The 23,005-nt window shown below is 35.9% G+C and overlaps 1 protein-coding gene across 1 annotated transcript in view; it reads right to left on the bottom strand.

Annotated features, from left to right (window-relative positions):
- LOC107756892 (eukaryotic translation initiation factor 3 subunit H-A-like) overlaps window positions 1–23,005 on the bottom strand; it is a 52,116-nt gene that overhangs the window by 14,397 nt on the left and 14,714 nt on the right. The window contains exons 2-3 of the mRNA XM_016574210.1: window positions 10,333–10,500; window positions 2,392–2,491 (exon numbers count right to left, since the gene is read on the bottom strand). Coding sequence (XP_016429696.1) covers window positions 2,392–2,491; window positions 10,333–10,489 — 257 coding nt within the window. The 5' untranslated portion in view covers window positions 10,490–10,500. The remainder of the gene's footprint in view (window positions 1–2,391; window positions 2,492–10,332; window positions 10,501–23,005) is intronic.

The following is a 23,005-nucleotide window of genomic DNA, read 5'->3' as shown; positions in this document are numbered from 1 at the left end:
GTAGCCTACTCTTTGTGATTGGTTTTCGGTCCTTTGTATTAAACTATACATGCATGGTGCTGTTTTTTTTCTAATTGTTTAAGCAACTTTATTAATTATATATGGTTTATAAACATTATTTTAAACATTATGCACTTTTTTCAAAGATAGTCCTGTTATTTTATTATGCTTTCAAGAAACGTGCATATTTTGCTCGATGCGCCCTCTTGTGGCCTCAGGAGAGAAGCCAAAAGCTTTTTTCCCCCTAACTGAAATTATGCCTTTTAAATTTGAATATAATTCGAATATTGATAATATTCAAGTAAAAAATTCGAATTTAGTTTTTCAGCCATTTTGACAGCCCTAGTCTGCAGTGAGACTACAATTTGAGAAGCAGTGTGCATGCTTTTTATGCTCTCTCAACATGCATCATACACTGATGCAATAAGATGACATGAACACAGAGACCCGCCCCTCAATTCAATCAATGCAATTCAATGAGACGCACGTTATTACCAGGTGTAAATGGCGATCTGTCTTTTAGATGAGCACTTGTGTCATCTCATCTCTAGAGCAGTTAGAGGGGCACTGGACCCGCTGGCCCGGGCCACGATCTGTCATTTCAATGAGTCGTATGTTCTGCAATTCAAGCTGAATTGCAGAAAATTATGGAGGAGCAAGAAGAATGTTTGAGGAATATCAATATAGCGCTGCCTCGGAGACCCTGAGCACAGATTCAGATTGATATTCTGTATGAATCTGACAAGCGATCTGTATGCATCATTCACGATGACACACCCCGCTTTGATCACTAGACAAATAGAGGCTTATTTTCATAATCAATAGTGTTGCTCTCCTTAACTAGCTGAATATTCAAGAAGCGGCCTCAAATGATGAGCGCCAACCCGAGGGCGCTGGCAGATGACAAGGTCACAACAGGCCATGTTTGATGTCAACATAAAACAGTGTAATCCACTTTACATCTTTAATCTTTCCGACTGAATACAGATATTCTGTATTCAGTCAGTTGGAAAAAAATATCTATAAAAAAACTATTTTCTTTTTGTTTTTATATATAAAAAACGAGAGCATGGAAATACAATTAAATAATAATAATTTAATTTAATAAAAAATGTAATGCATGTATAATAAATAAATAAATAAAATATTAAATTTACATATTCATTTATTTATATATTAATTTAATAAATATAATAAGTATAATTATAATATATAAATAATTCTAAGTATAATTAAGATACTATTATAGTTTTTTATATTTCGAATGTTTTTATTTTTTATATATTTTCATTTTGTTGTTGTGTGGTTTTGTACGTTTTAGTAGTTTTTCATTTTTATCTATATAGTTTTTATTAATTTTTATTTCAGTTTTAGTTTGTTATTTTAGTACGTGAAGTTAAATTCAATTAAAATGAGAAATGTTGATTTGGCACCTAGTTGTTCTTCATATTTTATAGTTTTCATTAATGTAATTTTTAACACAAAATAAAATACAAATAATAAAACAAACAAATACATAAAGTTTTTATTAATTATTAGTTCGTTATTTTAAATCAATATTATTATTATTTATTTATTTTATTACTGTTTGTTTTTATTATCACTATTATTATTACATTAAATTGATAAATGTTGCCTTTGTATCCAGCTGAAATAAGTTTTTTATATTTTCATTAAACATTTTATTTCAAGTAAAAAAAAAATTTTTAAGGGAGCAACAATAACCATGAAATTACATTAATTGTATTTTTTCTTCTTTAGCAGATTACAGATTGATTCATTGAAAAAATTTAATAAATGCAAAAAGCAAGTTTCAAATTACCAGAAAAATATCTGAAAATACTGTGAGAATATAGACAGATTGCTCAGATCTATCTGAAAAGGGCAGCCGTTTTGATGAAATATTAAAAATGATACAGAATAAGCTCTGTAACACATTAATAAAGCAAATAGGATTGACTTTGATTTGGTGTTGACTTGAATGCATCCGTGAAGCCTCTTTACCCGCAGCTAACCCTACAGCGCTCCAGTCCCCGAGCGAAAGACTTTACGTCTGTGTTTTTCTCCTGATCGCTCAGACGTCACTGCTTTGCTGATACATTCCCCCATTAGGCTTATGTCTAGCAGCAATTTAAAATCAATTACCATCTGCCGAGAAGCCAGCGAGGTTGTAAACTTTGTGCATTCGTTTTTTTGGCAGACAGTGCTGACTACTCCTTCAAAGATGCCCCATCGTGACAAATAAAAGCCCCTCACTGATGGCTCCTTCTGAGCGGGGACGCATTTCTGTTTGTGCGCGTTGAAGAAGGTTCTCATTAGCGACAGATTAATGGAAACAGGAAAAGGAAGCGACAAAAGGAAATGGAAAGAAGCGGTTTAAGTTGGTCTTACCCCTCCGGAGAGAAGTCTTTCTCCTTGCAGATCTCCATTAGTTTGGGGGTCAACCTGTAGGCCTTCAGGCAGAGAGAGCCTTGCGCGGTCTTGATGGGATCTATGAAGCAAAAAACAGCACAAATGTAAGCTAGATTCACATATGTGTGCATATTGTGCATACAAGTTTGCCATTGGTGGGGGCTTATGATTTCCTCAATGCAGAAAACACAGCGTGAACTGCAGAATCCAGTCATAAAAATGAAATCTACTCCAGAATGTGAAATGTCATGTCATTTCACCAGACAGGACAACCCGTCAAAATAAAAGTTCAGTTTAACTAGAATAATATGGCTAAAATTAACTTGAATAATAATAATAATAATGCACAATTTTTGTGATTTAATTTTAACAGTCAACCCTCTGTTGTGCAGCATTTGCTTGCAAAAAAACAAGAAATTGCAAATAAAAGTTACCATTTAATTACAATTTAAAAGACTAATTCAATTGTTAATGTTTTAACGCGTTTATTTGAAAATTTTGACAAATATTAGGGGGGGGGCTGTAAATAAATTGTACTTATGAATTCAGTTAATTGGACATGCTTTCTGAACATTAACATTTAAAGTTTAATTAAATTTAATTAAACCATTAAATTGCAATTCAGAAAAATTAAAACAAACAAAATTTGGGAAAAAGAGAAAAGAATTTGAGGAAAATTAAAACATTTCATAGGCCCATAAAATGTTTTTGTTTGTTTTTTTTACAAACAAAATGTTGGTAATTTGCATACGTTTTAAGATTTCAGTTAATAAGACATATTTCTTCTTTTTATTACTAAACTATTAAAACGGAGTCCAGGAAAAAAAAACTGGGGGTAAAAATTTATTTATACATTATAAGAAATGTATGAGAATGAAAGAAAGAGAAAGAAAGAGAGAAAGAGAGAGAGAAAGAAAGAGAGAGAAAGAAAGAAAGAAAGAGAGAGAAAGAAAGAAAGAAAGAAAGAAAGAAAGAGAGAGAGAGAGAAAGAGAGAGAGAAAGAAAGAAAGAAAGAAAGAAATTAACAATTTTTTGTCTTTTAATGAAAAGCATGCTTATAACAATCAACATTTTCTTTTGCTTTATCTGCAATACTGGATAGATTTTTTTCAATGCATTCTGGTTTGCCTGCACAAAAGAAGGTATCTTATAAGTCAAGGTGAGCTTCATGCCTCTTGAAACGGGGAGAAAAAAAAATGTGCTAGTTGCCAAACTTTAGTGCAACATGTTCATATTCAAGATCTGTTGCACATAATGAACGGTGTGATAAAAATCACTGTTGAATGAACATGGCATGTATGAAGTTAGATCTATGAAACATCTGTTCACAAACAAATATCATTAGGAAGTGCTTTCAGTATAGCATTAAATCCCAAATATAATTTTGCATGGTTGAAAAGGAGGAAGGAATAATAATTTCTCCAACAACACAGACTGATGACTTAATCAACGGCTGATACTGATAATTATACGCCATTATACTTTAATCCTTCGAAGATATTCAATAAACACTACCATTCAAAAGTTTGGAATCACATTTTTAATAGGCTCTCTCTTTTAACATTTGCTAAAAGAGGAAGCATTGAATTGACCAAAAACAATGCTAATGCTGAAAATTATAATTACCGTTTGAAATAATGGCTTTTTAGTCAGTCTTTACCTGCACACAGCATCACTCCAGCCTTCTCAGAAAGCGCTGCGACACCTCATCCTTACATAATTACTGCTAATATGCTACTACAGAAACATTTCTTATTACCTCAGCTCTGTTCTGTGAAATGGTTCTGTGATTTAATGAAGTGTGGAAATGGCAATAGAGTGCCATTTTTCAGCTGTTGAAATATTGAGTACACTTTTCCTCAAGTACAATTTTGGTTTCAAAAAGAAACCGCTTTCCCCAGAAACTCTGCAGGCTTTTGTTGTCTGCATACGCAAGCGTGCATCCGCCGTCTCGTAAGAAGAAAGATGACTGAATCGAACCAGGACAGAGAGAGAAGTGGACAGCCTAGACGCACAACAATAACGACATGTAGAGCAGAGTTTGTAGTTTGGGAAACATGTATCCCAGGTCCTCGGCTGGCAGTTTGATTGAACAGAACACAATAAACATCATCAGCTTGATCTGAAGACGTGAAGACTCGAGAGACGCTGCTGCCCTCAAGTTTCAAGCTAACAAGAAGGTTCAAAGATAGATAGATACAAAGATAGAACAAAGAATAGACGGGAAACATTTAAAAGGGATTTTATGGATGGATGGATGAATCGGAGGAGTTGAAAACAGGTTTGACTAAGAAATGCCCTACAAGCCAATTACAGCTACTGGAAGCGCTGCAGAAAGCATGAGATGAAACGTCACCTTGACATCAGGGATGCAATTTTCTGTGAAAAAAGGATGGGGAAAAGCAGCATCCAACACACAATGATCCAGGTTCAATTGTATTTAATGTAAACACTGGCCAATGGTGCTATTTTGCTAGAAAGATGTGAGAAATCACACAGATTGTGTGAAATACAGTGCATATTTGCACGTATATTTTCGCTAGAAGCAACAGCAACATCTTATTTAATACATTACAGGATACTGATGTGCTTGGGTGAGCAAAAACAGTTCAAGAGTCAGTGAGACCACTGTAGTGTTCAGCTGTCTGCATAAATAGACAGCCCATCCATCCATCCATAGAAATAAATAAATAAAATGTATTATAACTTATAAATTATTTTTGGGAAATAAAACAAATAAATACATTTTATAATTTATATTTATAATTTAAGTCAAGTTATCAAATGAAGTTAATGCTTAAGAAATAAATATTGTAATTGTAACTACTGAAATAAAATTGAGTATAATTTATATTATTTGAGTAGCCTAATTAATAAATTAAATAAATAATACTACAATTTACATTATTAATTTAAATATGACAAATAAAATCAAGTTAATATGCCTAATTTGAAGATGATAAATAATACTAAATAGTTTTTTTTCCTAATGAAAAATTATAAATTATATTATTTATTTGGAAAAAAAAATAAAAATCAATCAATCATTGTGAACATCGGTTATCGTGAACAATTTTTATTCATTTTACCAGAACAGTTAATGTAAAACAAACAAACAAACAAACCTGATGTGTGCAGAATGGTCCGTTTTCTTTTTTAGCATAACTACTGCATATCAATGCCAAAGTAATGTTTAAAGAACTTTTTATTCATTTTACCAGAACAGTTAATGTAAAACAAACAAACAAACAAACCTGATGTGTGCACAATGGTCCGTTTTCTTTTTTAGCATAACTACTGCATATCTTAATGCCAAAGTAATGTTTAAAGAATACAGCATTTATTCTAAAATATTCATTTGTAACATTAGAAATGCATAAAACCTATTCAAACTAGTCAAATCTAGTAATAAATATAACTCGTCTATTCATAAAACTTAACAGCCAAATAAAGCATGCATTAAAATAATTATAATATTCATAATGTGCTTAAATATATCAAGCAAAATCACAAATATGTTGTGAATATTCACTACATCATCCAGCCTTAATAGTTACCGTGGTGCATTTTAAACCACCAAAACAGAAACGGGTTATGTTTAGAGATTATTATTATTAAACATAGGAAGCAGATGATCTTTAAATAATGTCTTTGAGAAGAGGAAAAGGCTTAGATAAGCAATACATGCCTTTAATGGTTGATCTGAAATGGGAACAAGGTGTATAACAATAAGAGAAAGGTCAGTTAAGCGCCATAAAACAACCGCTTCCATCCCGCACCTTCAAGACATTTATATTCACTGGGCAGATAACCAATCTCAGGCACGAGGTGCAGGAGGTCACGCAGAGAAGCCTTTTCCCCCTCTTTCATAAAGAAATCATCGACTGCAGGTGCTGTCAGTTTTCATAATCAAGCTGTGCCAACCACAAAATCTCACCATTGCTTTTAGTAAGCGAGTTGTATTGAATTAATGTGCTTGTCAGAGAGTTGTCAAAGGCCTTATCAGAGCTGCCACTCACATCCAGCCTGCAGAGGAGTCCTGCGTACTTTTTAAAATATCCTTCCTTTGCCAAAGGTACGTCCATCTAGAGTCACAGGTGGCCAGTTTAAATAATAATACCATAATAAAACTGAAGCCAATGCAAACAAACGATAAGATTTTGGATTTTAATTGCAGAATTGTGTTTTTTCATCTTAATCTAATGTTCACATCGTTTCCAAAACCTAGCTTAAAATATAGAGCATGGCACTTGCAACGCCAAGGTCATGGGTTTGAAACACAGGGAATGCATTAACTGATGAATGCAATTCAACGCGATTTATAAGCATCTGCTAAATGCATTTTAAAAAGTGCATTAAAGTCACGCAAGATCTCGCAATGCATTTCCACTCAAAACTGTTTTCTTAAGGGTCAGATCTGCTAAATTCACATTGAAACGGTCTAAAACTGCAAGACATCTTTCCTCTAAATGCAGACAGATGTGAGCAGATTTTTATTCAGTCTTTAAATGTATCAGCTTGCATTGTGATGCAAAAAAAAAAAAATGTTAAACCTTGAAAGGAACTAACACCAAATTACTTGGAGGTCATGGGTTCAAATCATAGGCAATGCATGAACTCATTAATGCAATGAAAGTTGCTTTATATAAATATTAGGAAGAGTGTTTGCTAATGCATAAATGCTATAAAAATGGGCAAATATTACACTATTGTGCATTAAATTCCTTTTAAGTCTTCTGAATTTTCACAGTGCATTAAATCGCCTCAAGATATTTTGCAATGTTTTGTAATGTACTGGAATGCATTTTCCCTCAAAATGCAGTTAATTTAATAAGGATCGGATATGCTAATATTATCAGCTTTGCATTAAAAAAAATCTTGGAATGAACTAAAACCAAACTATGGGTCAAGGGTTTGAATCACAGGGAAAGCATTAACCAATGAAGGCAATCTAAGTCAATTTATATAAATATAAGGATAAAATGTCTGCTAAATGCATAAATGTATATAAAAAATTCCACAACAGTGCATTAAATTGCCTTAAAGTCATGTCTTGCAATGTATTAGAATGCATTTTTTACTCAAAACACAGTTTACTCAAGAATCAGATCTGCTCATTTGTCAGCTTGCATTAGCAATTAAAAAAAAGCCTTGAAACAAATAAAAATCAAAATGTGAAGGTCATGGGTTCAAACTGATGAATGCAATGTTCGTCAATGTATATAAATATAAAGATAAAACATCTGCTAAATGCATAAAAGCATAAAAAAGGAAAATATTCTACTAAAGTGCATTAAATTCCCTTTAAGTCACGTCTTGTAATGTATTCGAATTTTCACTCAAACTGATGAATGCGATGCAAGTCACTTCATATAAATATTAACATAAAAGCACCTGCTAAATGCATGTGTTAAAAAAAAACTACCTAAGTGCATTAATCGCCTTACAGTCAGGTGAGATTTCACAATGTCTTGTAATGCATTTCCACTCAAAACAGTTTTCTCAAGGGTCAGATTGGCTAAATTCACAGTGAAACTAAAACTGCAAGTCTTTTTTCTTCTTTATGCAGAGATCTGAGCAGATTTTATTTAGCCTTTAATATATCAGCTTGTATTACTGATGCAAAAAATTATTTTGTTTTTAAATTATTTTTAATAAAAAAAAACATACATATACATATATATATACACACACACACCTAAAACCAAATTATACAGATGGTTATGGTTTAAATCACAGGAAATGCATGATGAATGCAATGCAAGTTGATTTATAATAATAAAATAATAAAACATCTACTAAATGTAAAAATGTATTAAAAATGGCAAATATTCTACTAGAGTGCATTAAATCGCCTTAAAGTAATGCAAGATTTTCACTCAAAATACAGTTCTTAATAAGGGTCAGATCTGCTAAATTCACACTGAAACTTTCTAAACTGCAAGACTTCTTTCCTTGGTATGCAGAGAGATGTGAGCAGATTTTTATTTAGCCTTTAATATATCAGCTTGCATTATTGATGGGTTTAAAGGGGGCATGATTAAATATAAAGAACGGCACGGCAGTGTGGCAGTCGGAGCTGTGAACCGTGTGTTGAATACAGGGCAGACAATACTCCAGTAACTGAGTACACCCTTCACCCAACATTGTCCGGATGCACTTTACACTTATGCATTTGACAGACGCTTTCATCTGAAGCCACTTGCATTGCATTCAAGGCATACATTTTGTAAGTTTGTGTATCAAACACTTGACCTAGCATCATGCTTTACCAGCTGAGCAACAACCACAAGATACTTTAATCCTCAAGACAGCAGCATATTAGTATCACATACTTTCACTGAAACCAACAAGATAGCCGTCCATTTAACAGAAAGCAGTAAGACTGTAACACTGCAAAAGTAAAGAGGGAGCATGTAAAACTACCTTAATCATGGTAAAAACGCTTTCATGGCAACCTTTTTACACATGATAGAAGTAGTTCACTCTGATTCTAAAGACCGCCAGAAAAGTTTTAATTAGTCTTATCGCATATGGTTTACAGTTATTATTTAACATTTAAAATGTTATTATTGACCATTAAAATGTCTGTGGTTCAAAAATAAAAACGAAATTAAAGTCAGAACTATGCATTTTATGCTATTCTATTTGGTGGAGCTAATTACAAATTTCACTTAATTTGCTAAAACTCAAGGTAAAAATCATACAAAATTAAATAAATGTCCAAGGACCACCAAATACACTGCAAAAATATATATTTTTTAAATAAAAAACGATTATTGAAGTACATTTTACAAAAAATACTATTTCAGTCTTTCTACTTAAAAATCTCACATTTAATTCATTGTGCTACTTGATTCTTTGTCATTTTTATGAAATGTCCTAACAATTTCTGAGTGAAAATTGTTGCAAAGTAGGGCTGTCAAAAAAAAATTCGAATTTCGAATATTCGTCGAATTTAAAATAAAAATCCACATTTTAGGTGTGCGTTAAGGAGGCAGCCTTATCAGTGGCGCACGAGATGCGATGATGATGTAAGTGTCATTGCATTATAATGTTTTTGTTAACCTATCCAGTTGAAGCCACTAGATGGGCGCTGCTGCATTGTTAATGACAAATATTGCGGGAAAACAGAACATCAATGCGGAGAAGATCTTGTTTGCGTCAAAACTGAAACCAAGCCGTTCACACAGAACGCATATTTCGCGCATTTTATAGAGGGACATCTATCACCGTTGCACTCGCGTCTCGCACAAAAGAGCCGCATGTTTAGAAAGCCATGTAAAATTAATGCAAGTTCAACTTTGAAAAAACATATCTCGAGACTTTATGCCGCCATTTGGGTTTTTTCCCCATCCTACTGCAACTCGTGTTTTTAAATGAAAAATGTTTTCTGTGTGATTGGCTTTCCGCCCTTTGTATTAAACTATGCATACATACATGATGATGTTTTGTTTATAGTTGCTTAAGCAACTTAATTATAATTGGTTTATAAACATTATTTTAAACATTATGCACTTTTTTTCACAGATAGTCATATTATCTTGTGCTTTGAATAAACGTGCATTAGTAATATTTTGCTCGATGCGCCCTCTTGTGGCCTCAGGAGAGAAGCCAAAAACTTTTCTTCACCCTAACTGAAATTATGCATTTTAAAGTCGAATATAATTCGAATTTTGATAATATTTAAGTACAAAATTCGAATTTACTTTTTCAGCCATTTTGACAGCCCTATTGCAGAGTATTAAAGTTACTAAGCAGAGTAAATTTAATTGGTATCACAAAAAAAACAACAACCTTGAAAAGCATTTATATTTGCATATTTTTACATCCAAAGGATGGTCAAATCCTGAACGCACGGCTGATTCCAGCCTGTGAATGCACTGTGGGTATCTTGTGTTATTAACTAACGAGACTCACCATAAATAAGCACCACAGACTCTTCGATTGCATGCTGGTAGCTGAACTGCGAGTCCAGCAGGGCTCGGCTGACAAAAGAGCCGTAGTACGTAGACTGATACCAGCCGACGTGGAGATGGTCGATGTTCACATGCCGGAGACTCCTCATCATCTCCATCTGGTATTGAACTGGAAAAGATGAAGAGAGAGAGCACAAGAGAGAGAAAATTAGTTTATATCTGCTATATGAGAAATGATTGTGCTGGGTAAAGAAAGTTTGACATTTCCAGGGCCGTTCATTAGTCAAAGCAAAAGGCTTCAAGCTGGTGCATCATGGGAGAGCATCAGAGTGAGATGCTGGAAGAACAATGGCTGGGTAGATTCCCAATATCAAATTTCCCCAGTGCACATTCAATTCAACCAAGCATAATACTAATGCAGTGACTTCCTAACGGTGTGTGATAGATTAGACATTGTTTGAAGATTCATCTAACATACTTCATTATAACTCACCTACATCCAGTTACTGTACAGATATGATAAAAATGCAACTAAAAGAGATTAGGCATGTTCAAATCAGCTGCACAATGCAAAAAAAATTTAAAAATAGAAAAACAGCCATAAAAAACTACCACTGATTACTATTAAACTGACTTTTTAAAATTCAGAAAATTTGCCTTTTCTGATCATATGAAGAAAGGAAGACGTTTTATTTGTTTAGCACTTTTCCCAAGCCAAAGGTCACTTTACAATAAGCTAAAAAAAAAAACAATTCAAGAAAAGGACTCACAGCATAAAAATTAAAAATAAAATCTTTAAAATTAATATATTTTTTTAATTATTTAAAAAACACTTGAATTTTAATACAATTTTTAAAGCTTAAAAAAAAAATCATATTTAAAAAATAATTATAAAGATTAAAATACTATCTAAAAAATAAGATTTGTTTAAATTAAAATAACAGTTCAAAGTATTTTATTTAAAAATAATTAAGGTTTTTTATTATGAAGTTTAAAAATGTTAATTTAATTAAAAAAAAAAACTAAAAACCATATGAAAAACTAACAGACTACATCAAATACAAAAAAATAAACTAATATTTAATAAGTAAAATTGTGTTTATAGTCACACTCTTTATAATGCACAAGCTATTCCGGAGAGTTTAAAAGCAGAAACATGAAGCGTGTATCTCAGTTAAAGCGCTTACATTAATTCTTTCTTCCAAACAAGTGTGTTACTTGAGCTGTAAAGTTGTCAAAATCATGCTTTCAGCAGTCGGACTACATTTCCAGGCAGATGAACTTTAGTTATGCAGATGCTTGCCTTAGCAAACAGCGCTAATAAACCCCAGCACACCTCCTAGGAACACTACATCCTAATCCGATAAAGTCTCAATACAAATTTTAGGTGCACTGTCTGTAAAAAACTGCAAGCCTCTGCAAGTTTGCTCGAGTGATCTGGCACAGCCAGACAGGAGAAAAGAGAGAAGAAGGGCAGCAGATTATGGGGAGAGATGTCAGCTCTTCAGAATGCCGGGAGTAGAGGGGACAGCGGTGAACTTTAACAAGGATTTACACAGGGACAGCTCACTTTCGGCTGGAGGAGCGTGAACGTCACCATCTGCAGGAGAGGAGAGCAGATGAATCGGTCTGAACAAACGAGGTAGACTCCACACCTCGACTCAGATGTAGCTGCTTATAAATAAACCCTACTGGGAGGCAAGCAAATGTGCAGAGCACACTCCAGGAGACAGCGTTAAAGAGAGTGGGTATCTTTCGGATGAAGTCGATTCAAATCCATGCACTGGGGAAAGTTTAATTGCCTGTGCCAGCTTTTCCAGGCAGTTGGAGAAGGATAGAGAACCGTGGGATGAGGAACGGTCGGGGTCGCCTCCTGTTGAAAAACAGGATCCTGACATGCTGTCACCACTCTGTGACTTTATGGGATTCAAGCACCACTGGATGAAAGCAAAAGAAAGGAAATTGCCTTGAAGAAAGAAGCACCTGCCTAAAGTTGTTGGAGCACCGTGTTTTTCTCCAGATACAGGCTGGGACTGACAGTAATCTACTCAAACACAGATCTGCAAACGCAATTCTTGGCCAACATGTTGCAAGTCTTGTTGAACATAATTATGTGTGCTACTGTATTTCATGGTGGTAACAAACCTCTCAAGTACTCAAGGGAGCAATAGAGTTAACTTCAATAGCCGGGGTCAGTAACCCTGATGCGTTACTCTGGCAGCTAGATATAAACAAGTCGACTTGTTGAGCAAATTTTATTTAAATGTTTGCTCTGCTAATACAGTAGTTGACCTGAAAGAGAAAACTGGACATACAAGACTATTTACACTAGAGATTGACTGCTACTGCTTTATTTTTTTATTTACTACTATATTAACAACAACAACAACAAAATGTATACCATTTATATTTATTAGAAGTATTAATATAATAATAATAATAGTGATGATGATGATAATAATAATAATAATAATAATAATAATAATAATAATAATGTAATCTACTTGTTAGAATAATTTAAAAACATAATATTATTATTATTACAAAAAATATGTAATTATTTAGTTAAGTATTAGAAATATAATAATAATTTACATTTTAAATTAAAATAATTTAATTTAAAACAATAATGACTACTATAATAAATTGTAACGATTTAATTATTAAAAAATATTAACAATAATAATAATAATAATAATGATAACAATAATAATGATAATAACAATAACAGGCACTATTTATAGTAGACAACTTATTAGAAATATATTATTATTATTATTATGATTAATAATAATAATAATGTTGTTTTGGGCTTTGCCAAATTGTTAAGATGCACATCAAAATAGTTTTTAATAATAATTATCCAGTTTTTTAAATAATCATTCAAGCAATATATTATCGATTTTGTTCCTTTACCTGTGATTAGTTTTTAAGGCACTATTGTTTTTGTAATCACTTATTGAGAGAATAAATATTAAAAAACAAACATTGGTTAAATAGACAGTATATCTGCTGTATAAACTAACTTCCATGTTGAGAAAGCAGCGTGCACTTGAAAAACTCTGACAGCTTTCAAAACGCAGCAATAAAAAAAAGACGTTGCTTGCATATGGCTAGAAGTATTTCACTCGACTTGCAGAGAGTATATTTTGTGCCTTCCCAACATTACAGTCTCAAGTTGGAAGAAGGGCCTTTGGAAACAAAACAAGATAATCCAAAAACACACAACAATTACTCCAGACTGACTGAATCTGTCTGTGGACTGGCAAACACTCAACAGGTGTATCTGAGGCCCTTTGACTGGTGCCATAACGCCCACCATCACTAGAGCCACAAGACGCAGCAAATGAGACATCTCCACAGACACAATATTTCACCAAACAAACAAAATCTCATCAAATATCAAGAGGATTACACCTCATAGTTCACATGTGTACAAAGGATAAACTCAAGTCTAAAATTGGTGTTGGCTTAAGAAAAAAACCATACCAGATGAGCATACCCCTTAAGCATAATATTTCCCAGCGGAGACGGAAACGGTTGATGTACACGACGTGCGGGAAAACATGTACAAAACACAAACATAATGCAAAACATTAGCTTGCCTTAAAAGCACTGCCGCTCTTGTGCCATAGAGCCAGCTTGATAAAAGCACAATAAAGTGGAAGAACTATTCTTCATTTCCGTTCCATGCTTCAAGCAGCACTCTCGGGGCTCAGTGGCAGATGATTTTCCTCTGAGAAGAGCACTTCCACCAATCGTGCGGAACGGTGCGCCGGCAAAACTTTTCCTTTTGCTATTCCACGGCCATCCCATTCGACTCCTCTGAAGGCAGGTGACTGGCAGCCTACATATTCAGCGATCGGTCCCGGAGCTGCGTGCGCAGAATAAATTCAGCGCAAGCGTTTGCTTTGGCAAATACGAGCGTGCCCAACAGGCCTAACAACTAAATTCATCACCGCTAGGTCCTGACAGGCGACGCTGAATATGAATGAGACATCGAGATGTAATTTGTTCCGAAACTCTTGGTTGGCTTCCTCCAAGCGAATGCACAAGGGGGCGACGTTTTAAAGAACTAAATTGAAGCCAAACAAGCGATTCAAATCTTCAAGCCTCAAAATAAACACTCTCATGGCCCCGCTTCTAGTGGAAAGACAGCTCTGCCACAGTAAACAATCCCTACAGTGCTGTAAAAGCTGATAGGTATGAGGCAATACATTCAGCCTGAGATGCAATTTGCATTCCCAAGGAAGCCTCACAATGACACTTTCTTCATATGAAACCCTCTAAAAATACCCATGCTAAATGAGGCACGGACGAGAGGACGTTTACGCAACTTTTACAATAGTCACCAAAGGAAAGATAAAGCGTGAAATACCGACTTTGTCACAACAATGAACACAGTGGCTTTTACACCTCCAGTAGCACACTCAACGTTTTTAAGGGCAAAAATCCACCATCTAAAATGGGATGCAAATGCATCAGTCGTCTGTTTCAAAACAAAATGGAAAACACTTCAGAGCAAGGGTGCTCCCTCTGCATAAATATCTTTTGAACAGGGGTATTTCACGGCGATAACTCGCTCCCTTGATCTTCACAGAAAGCCCAAGTCTCATTTACGCCGAAAGCTGGGATTGCGTTGCATCCCATTGTTGCGGCGGCTAAAGGTTCTCATTGTGGCTGTATAATTCAAAGGCTTTTGTGTGCACCCAGCACTTGAGGGTCAAACCCCACCAGACCCGAATTACTTAGACTCTGTTACGCCACCACAGGAAGGACCGTTAATTTCATGATACATTGGGTTCTGCTGTCAAGCCTCGAGTGTGAAACACAAGCCGTGTGGGAGGCAAAAACGTCATTACCTGGACGAGCGCTGACATTTGATTTGTCAGCGACTGTGCCAGAAAATTCTTCCCCTGACGAAATTCGCCATTAGGCCAACACGGGACTTCTATGTAGAGTGACACAGGTAATAAGAGCTGGTGTCAGGCTGGAGAATAATTTATTGCCTTTCGTGGGGCCTGATTTCTTAGTGTCAGGGCAACCATGAATTTCGTTTGGCAAACAGGCCCGTCAAACATGAGAGCAATAACTGGCGTCTGGAATTGCACGCTTTCACATCCACCACTTCTCGGGTCATGTACCGCTCAGGCACACATTGTAATTCATCAAGGCTTGGAGTTGCAAATGGATTGCTTATTATTGACCAGGGCTGATAGACTGAGCCATAGGCTAGAAGACATGAAGTCTAATGCCAGCGCAAATTCATTCGACTCTCTTTTCTGCACGTCCATTAGCAGCCTGGCACCACCAAACAGAAGCAGCATACGAAATCAAACATCAAGGGCATGTTTCGCACCCTAGGTCCATCTGTAATGTGTTCTCACACGTTTCCAAATACTCACGACATGCATCGGATTTACGACCAATTCGCCGTAGTGCAAGAACCAGCCGAGGAGCCGCAACGAGGCAAGATGTTTTTGATCATGTCAGATAGGAGTAGCTGAACACTGAATTCCTTGGAGAATTTACATAGATGGTCGATTGCAGGCACTCCAACAGCAATAACCTGTTTGGGTTCAATAATATTGACCAAAGGTAAAAAAAAAAAAATGAAAAGATTGGAATATTGGATTATATAAAAAAAATTTAAAAAAAAGACTGCTGAAATGCACCACTAATGGAGAATAAATGCAAGAATTTTTAAAGAGTATTTCATTTCAATAATGTTGGTCAAAATCAGAAAGGAATGACTTAAAACAGAAAAGATATGAATTGAATGTGACTTGAAAAAAATGACAAAATAAATGACTGTTGAAACCACTAATGGAGAACAAATAAAAATTAATAAAAAAAAATATCAATGAATAAATTAATAAATACATTTTACATTAAAATGCTAAAAAGGATTTTAAGTATATTTCTGAAAAACGAAATTTGCTCAGAAACTGTTTAGTTTGGATTGGAAAAAAAGCAATGCATAAAACCTTGGAACTGTATTGTATGAAGGTTTGATGTTATTGTATTAATTGCAACATATGAAAGTTATCTATTCATAATGGTGCACCTAAGACTAACAACCATGATGAACAGCTTCATCTACACTTTATCTAAATTGCACAGCCGAAGATTCATGCCTCAAATAACCATCAGAGCCACACTAACGATTAGACAAATTTCAACCATATTCGGCCCGACAAGTAAAACCAGAACCTCCAAGGATAATCATCCTGGATTCCAACTTCATTTTCTTCCCAATGAACCTTGAGAATAAGCCACGACCATACCAAAAGACAATGCCACGGCTCCTTCAGGCCGCAGCAGTGACAATCAAACGGATAGAGATCTGCATTATGCATGCGTCTCAGCCTTCCAAAGCTGCAATTCTCTAATTTGATACGGCTGTGCGGCCTGCGTGATGCTACTGCAAAATGGGCAATCCGTAGCGCCAGCTTAAACCCAAAAAAAGATTAAACCAGATGATTTGAAACCACCGCTGTGCACGTTCAACCAACAAAGGTCAACACCGGGCCCTCTGACACCCACCATTCTTCCATTTGAAATAACAAGATCCCTCCCGTCGTGGCAATCTACTGCGTCACTGCTTCCACTCGGCAAGGTCTGCCAACACCAGATGAAGCTGCAGTACGGAAAAACGGGATCCTGGTTCATTAAGCACAAACCACAGTGAGAATTAATACAGAGACAGCAGGCCAACAGCATTACCTCACTCTAAAGCATTGTGGGCATTAGTCAGGGTAAATGCCATATTTAATTTACAGCAAATGAAAATGAGGCTGTCAGGGACAGATTTTGGCGTCAACCGTTTAGACAACAAAAAATCTGTTGATCTAGAATTGTTCTCTGGTTGAGTTGTGCACAATTCAGAATTGAAGAATTGGCTCCTGCTCAATTCATCAGTGTGAATTAGGGTTGTGCCGATAGACAATAGTATCGTGTATCAACGATAGTCACATATCGTGTGCTGATATAAGGTATTTCGTTGCACTTTAACAAGTAATCTGAACGTCCTATATATAGGGATGTAACGATTCACTCAACTCACGATTCGATTCGCGATTTATTTATTTACAAAATTCTTAACAAGTAATCTGAACGGCCTATATATGTGCAGTATTTTAACCGAGCCCTCACTAACTGAGTTTAATGCCACAGTTATGTTAGAACGCATCTCATTCTTGTTTCTGTGGCGGTGCGTCGGGCTCACCATGGGGCGCACGGTCCGGAGCGCTGAATGACTGATGTATCCGTTTAATTTAAATTTACTCCAAATATTTGAACTTACCTGTTTTAAATACTTTATATTTAACGTTTTCATTTATGTCCAATATTTAGTGTTAAACTGTTGGTCTTTAAAATAAATCTACTTTTGATTTTCACCGTTGACTGATTTTGCAGACCAGACTGATAACTTCCATGCGTCGATGCGGCAAACTTACAGGACGCGCAGTCCTAATAGCGATGTATGACTGTTGTATCCGAATATATATGAACTAGCTGTTTTAAATATTTTTGTATTTAACATGTTAGTTTATCAGTATGTTTGAAAGTATATTATTTAGATTCGTGGTGCTTCCATAGGCTCCCTCTCGCGCACGCAGTTTAAAAAACCAAATAGTTATGAAATAGCCTATGACAAGTACAGAAAGTCTCTCTGTTGCCGCCACCCACCCATGCACGAAGATATCGTCTATCGGCGATCTCACAGACTGGCGATATGACGATTTGAAAAATGACCATATCGCTCAACACTAGTGTGAATATGAATTGAATTGGCAGCAGGATGTTCAGTTAGAAATCGACAGGAAGAGGAATTTACGGAACTACAATTCAAATAACTGACAGGTAATGCATTCTGTAAAGTTTTTCCACATCAGTGAACAAGCTAACTCATTAAATATGATGAAATACAGCCGGAGTCCTAAGACCTTTTAAATGTTTTTCAAAACATTCAAAGACAACATCTGAAGTTTGTCTTGACAAACATTGCTTTTTCAATTCAATTTTATTTGTATTACACTTTTCACAAGATTATTTCAAAGCAGTATTACCATTCTGTTATTCTGTTTAGGTTTTTGAAATTTGTTTTAATTGCACCTTGTTACATTCAAAGTCAAACAGCATTCAAATAAATTCAATACAAATTCCGGGACTGAATTTGAATTTAAAAGTCATTTTCAATTTAATTTTGAATGGTGCAATGGCTTTTTTTTAAGGTTTTTAATGACCCACCACAAGCATTTTTAAATCAAACAATTAGTAAAGCTTTTAAAAACAAGTCTTAAGACATTTGGTTCCATTCCGTTTTGTTTCATCTAGCGGTTTTGCACACATTAATGTAGTGTTGGCTCCGAGTCCACCTTGTTGAATCCAAGTCCTTAAACAACTGGAGTGGAAGACGTTTATTATTGATTTTTTTATCTTTCATGTTAGACATTACACTCGGAAAAAATTCTGTGTGTCAAAATTGAGAACAAGTCCACTTGAGTCCATCAAGTCCAAGTTCATTCATAATTGCAGTCCAAGTCCACCAAATCTACAATGCGTCTTACAGAAATGTCACATGTCCAACCAAGACATGAACCCGCAACCAGCCTAAAGACCGAGAGAATGAGTTGATTTCGGAAAGTAGTTGCACATCTTAACTAAGACCCAAGAAAAATGGCATCCACCCCAACCAAGCTCCCCAGCAGATGCTGCATGTCAAGCTCATTGTGGATTCAACAGTCGATGGGAAGATAATAAAAGCACATTCTTCATGAGACGCCAACTGGTAGGCATGGGAAATCTCAGAAAGAGAGTAAGCCGGTGCTGGCACCCGTGCCCGAAGACGGTCCGTGAGGAGAATCCCGTGGGACTGGCGGGGTGCACGGTGCAAAGAAAGAAGTAAAAGGAGGGGCGAAACAACAGCTTGAATGATGGCATGTATTTGTCAAATGAAGGGTTGCTTTGGTCGACTCTCTTCCCATTAGAGCACAAGATATTGACTCGTATAAAGCAGCCTGATGTTTATTTTCCCCTCTGCTTTTCTGCAGCGCTGCATCCCTCCCGGCGTAGAAGGGTGTCAGGCACACACAGGGCTCTCTTAACTAAGATTAATTGCAGCTAATCTGCGATGCCCGGTGGAACACGGAACAAAGCAAGCCTCAGATCCTATTATGCAGCTGCTCACGAGGAGAAAATTAGCTAGCTTGCCTCGCCAACGCCGGACGAGACGTGGGAGCTCGATATGTTGTTTGCTTCCAGTCACACATGCATCTGTCAATAAGACAGCGAGAAAAAATGTGCGGCGGCGTGTGTCACCATGACACTCCCTCTGCATTTCACGCAATCCCCATCCCTCCCGCTGGCTGAGAAAGAACAGAAGGAAACGCATGCGCTCGCTCCCTCCGAACGCCATCCTGGTGCACATCTGCAAATGGCGCATGATTTCATATTGTTCTGCAGAAAGCATGGCTGGCGAGCCTCTAATTACCTGTAGGATTTCAAGTGCCGCTACGAGAAGATTCAATACGACTTACATTGGCACAACATCTAAATAACAAGGACGAGCGCTCTGGCATGCTAGGACGGAAAGGGATTTGCTCGTCCCTCGTTGTTTGATGCAACAACAGGCAAAACAAGGGCCTCTTTTCACATCCGCAGAAAGACTATCTTATATGGACTCTCGAAGAGGACAAACAACAATGAATCACGTGGTTCAACCTGAACGTCATATTTCAAGCAGTCAATTAAGCGGGAACCCTCTAGGGAGGCGAAAAACACTAAGTATTTTACGCAGTAGTGCCTTATGGCTGCCTGCTGGATGAAATATGGCCCTCCGGAGAGGCAGATTATAACAAGCATTAGCCAGCAGCCATTATAATAGCTACAGTCATTGTTTTACAATCTTATATTATTATTATTAGTTTTGTGTTTGGCATCTTTACTCCTTGAAACTTTGGCGATGTCTATGAACATTTTGGCTGAAGTTTACAGTAAGTTTATACAAAATACAATACGTTTAGTAACATGCTAAAGCAGAACAGAAATAAAGTTTTGTTTAAAAGGGTTTTAGAGGTCATGATGTCATCAGGGGGACAATGAAAGGTCTTTGAGCAGCTTTGACAAAAGAAAAGCAAAGTAAGATAGCAGTTGACTGGATTTAGCCAAATTAACTGCAATGAACTGGATGGTCGAATTGGATTAAATGTTCGTAACAATTTACAAGGTTTATTTTGTTAATGTGTAGGGATCAAGAAGTAATAAACAACTAATTTTTACAACATTCATTTAATATGCATGGTTACTTAGGCCTTGTCCACACGAACGCAGTTATTTTTAAAACCGCAGCTTTTTCTATGCGGTTTGGCCGTTCGTCCACACGCAAACACGACACTCGGAGTTTTTGGCTTGTGACGTCGGAGCCTGCGCTGTTATCTCCGCCTACTGGAAACTTTTTCAGGCTTCTGGCCAACATGGCTTTATGGTTGAGATTACATCGCCACCTGTTGGTTTGGCATGCTCTTGACAGTGCTTCATAGCATGCGCTTGCGTTTTCATGTGGATGGAGATTTTTTTTTAAACTGAAGGAAAAACTTTATAAAAATATCCGTGTACACGTGGAATCATATCACCGTTATTGAAAAAAATTATATCGCGATACATATTGATATTGAATTATTGTCCAGCCCTAGCATGGACATGGCGTTAATGTTTGTTAATTACATTTAATGTATATAAAATTAAATGAACAATGGCCATTTTCAATGCAATGTCAAAGACACAAACAGGTTTCTTTGAAAATTACAATAAAACTACACAAACTACAATCCTACATAGATTTGATGAAAAATAATGTTAACATACCTGAAAAACGGAATTGCTTAAATGAACACTTAAACTTTTAATAATTAATAATACAAACAGTTAATAATACAAACAAAATTACATTTAACAATACAAATTTAAAAGTTGTTTTAAATTCAAAATGTAACTGACAGTAATGACAGTAAAACACTTGACCTTCACACTGCAAAGATGCGTCAAGTTTTGTGTTAATTCTCAAACACAGTTGACATAATACATGACACATGCTGAACGTCACTTTTTTTAGCCAAAACTAAAGCCTAAAATCCAAACTTTCCTAAACATTAACACGGTTCTTCTGCTGCAATGCAAGCGCTGCCATTTCCTTCTGGAAATGCAAATCTAGTTTGTAGATGAATTATCCAATGTGATACGACTGTGACATGTCACTTCACAGCCTTTCATAATCTGACAGATGCCGCTTAATTCTGTTGATGTGCTGGCAAAGTGCAACTTCAAGAGCTCTGCTGCTGTTCAGCTGTAATGCTAATTTGGAAAATACACTCTGCCTGCCCACCACTATTTTTAACCACTATTGACAATCAATCTTTCAGTCTGCAATGATCCAATTGAAGCAACCATTGAAAAACTCATTTTTACATTTTACAACAATATGAATCACAGTTTTCAAAACATGTCAAGTGTGGAGAGTAGAGCAATTTACATTATTTGGTAGTTTGTTTGTTTTTTTTACACAAAATTACTGTCTGCATCTGGATTCCAGTCCAATTTCAGCTATTATTATTTTTGTATAAATACTACTGACTAGTTCGTAAGTATTTTAAGTCCAATGTCACTACATTTATACTTCCCAAGAAAAGACTGAGAGACTATCCTTGCAAAAAACAGTTTCTACCTGGTGGAGTTAGATCCGAGCAAAACTAGAAAATTCATAGAAATCTTCATGATTCTTCCAGGCCCAAAAATAACAAGAAACCCCATTTCTACAAGCCAGGTTTGCTGTATGCAGAGGGACCTAAGAGTGATAGAAAATATAGACATCAGTGGCACCCTGGGACTTGACTTCATACCTTCAAATGCTTCCCTTCATCCGACTGTGGAGTCACAGTGGCGTGATTCCCGGAAGATACGTGCTAGTCACTGTGGCTGATCTTCCTGCACTTGTGATTAATTATGCCTTGAGAGAGGTGCAGAGCAATCTACTAAAACCCTGGACAGGACACATTCAGTGGTGGCATCAGGGACCATTAATAAATTAGGCCATTTAAGTAGAAGATGGGAACGCTGCCAGGGTCATGATGGCGGGCCACGTCCCCTGAGAAACCAAACGGGAAATGGATCGTGATTCCTCACTGATTAACTTACCCTTAAGGTGCACATCAGAGTCCAGAGGTTCAGGTGTCTGATAGTTCTCAAGGTTTCCCGGCAGGTGGTTCATGAAACCTCTAGGGGTTTACAGTGAAACTGCAGGAGTTTTGTCAGATCATGGTTGAAGAGTCGAAGCCAAATTCAATTCAATTTGAAAAATGTGGGGTATTTTAACAACAAAAGTCAGATTTTACTTAATGTGACTCGATATGAAGAACAGCAATTTAATTGCCAAACAGCAAATTTTCATTAATTTAAATAAAGGTGATCTAAAATAAAATAAATATTACCTCAACTTATTCATTGCAACTAACACTGAAGTACAAAAAATTTGTATTTAAATTAAAAACAAAGCAAAATAAAAAAAACTAATAAAAACACCACACACAAAAAAAAAACAACGTAAAATGAAAAAATGGGGGGTGGGAAAACTAATAAAAACACCACAAAAAATTGCTACAACATAAAATTAAAAG

The sequence above is a fragment of the Sinocyclocheilus rhinocerous genome, unplaced genomic scaffold (assembly GCF_001515625.1).
Source record: "Sinocyclocheilus rhinocerous isolate Xijiao unplaced genomic scaffold, SAMN03320098_v1.1 scaffold1735, whole genome shotgun sequence".
NCBI classification, from domain to species: Eukaryota; Metazoa; Chordata; class Actinopteri; order Cypriniformes; family Cyprinidae; genus Sinocyclocheilus; species Sinocyclocheilus rhinocerous.
Note: the sequence above shows the minus strand (reverse complement) of the source record. Positions and strands in the feature narration are given on the sequence as shown.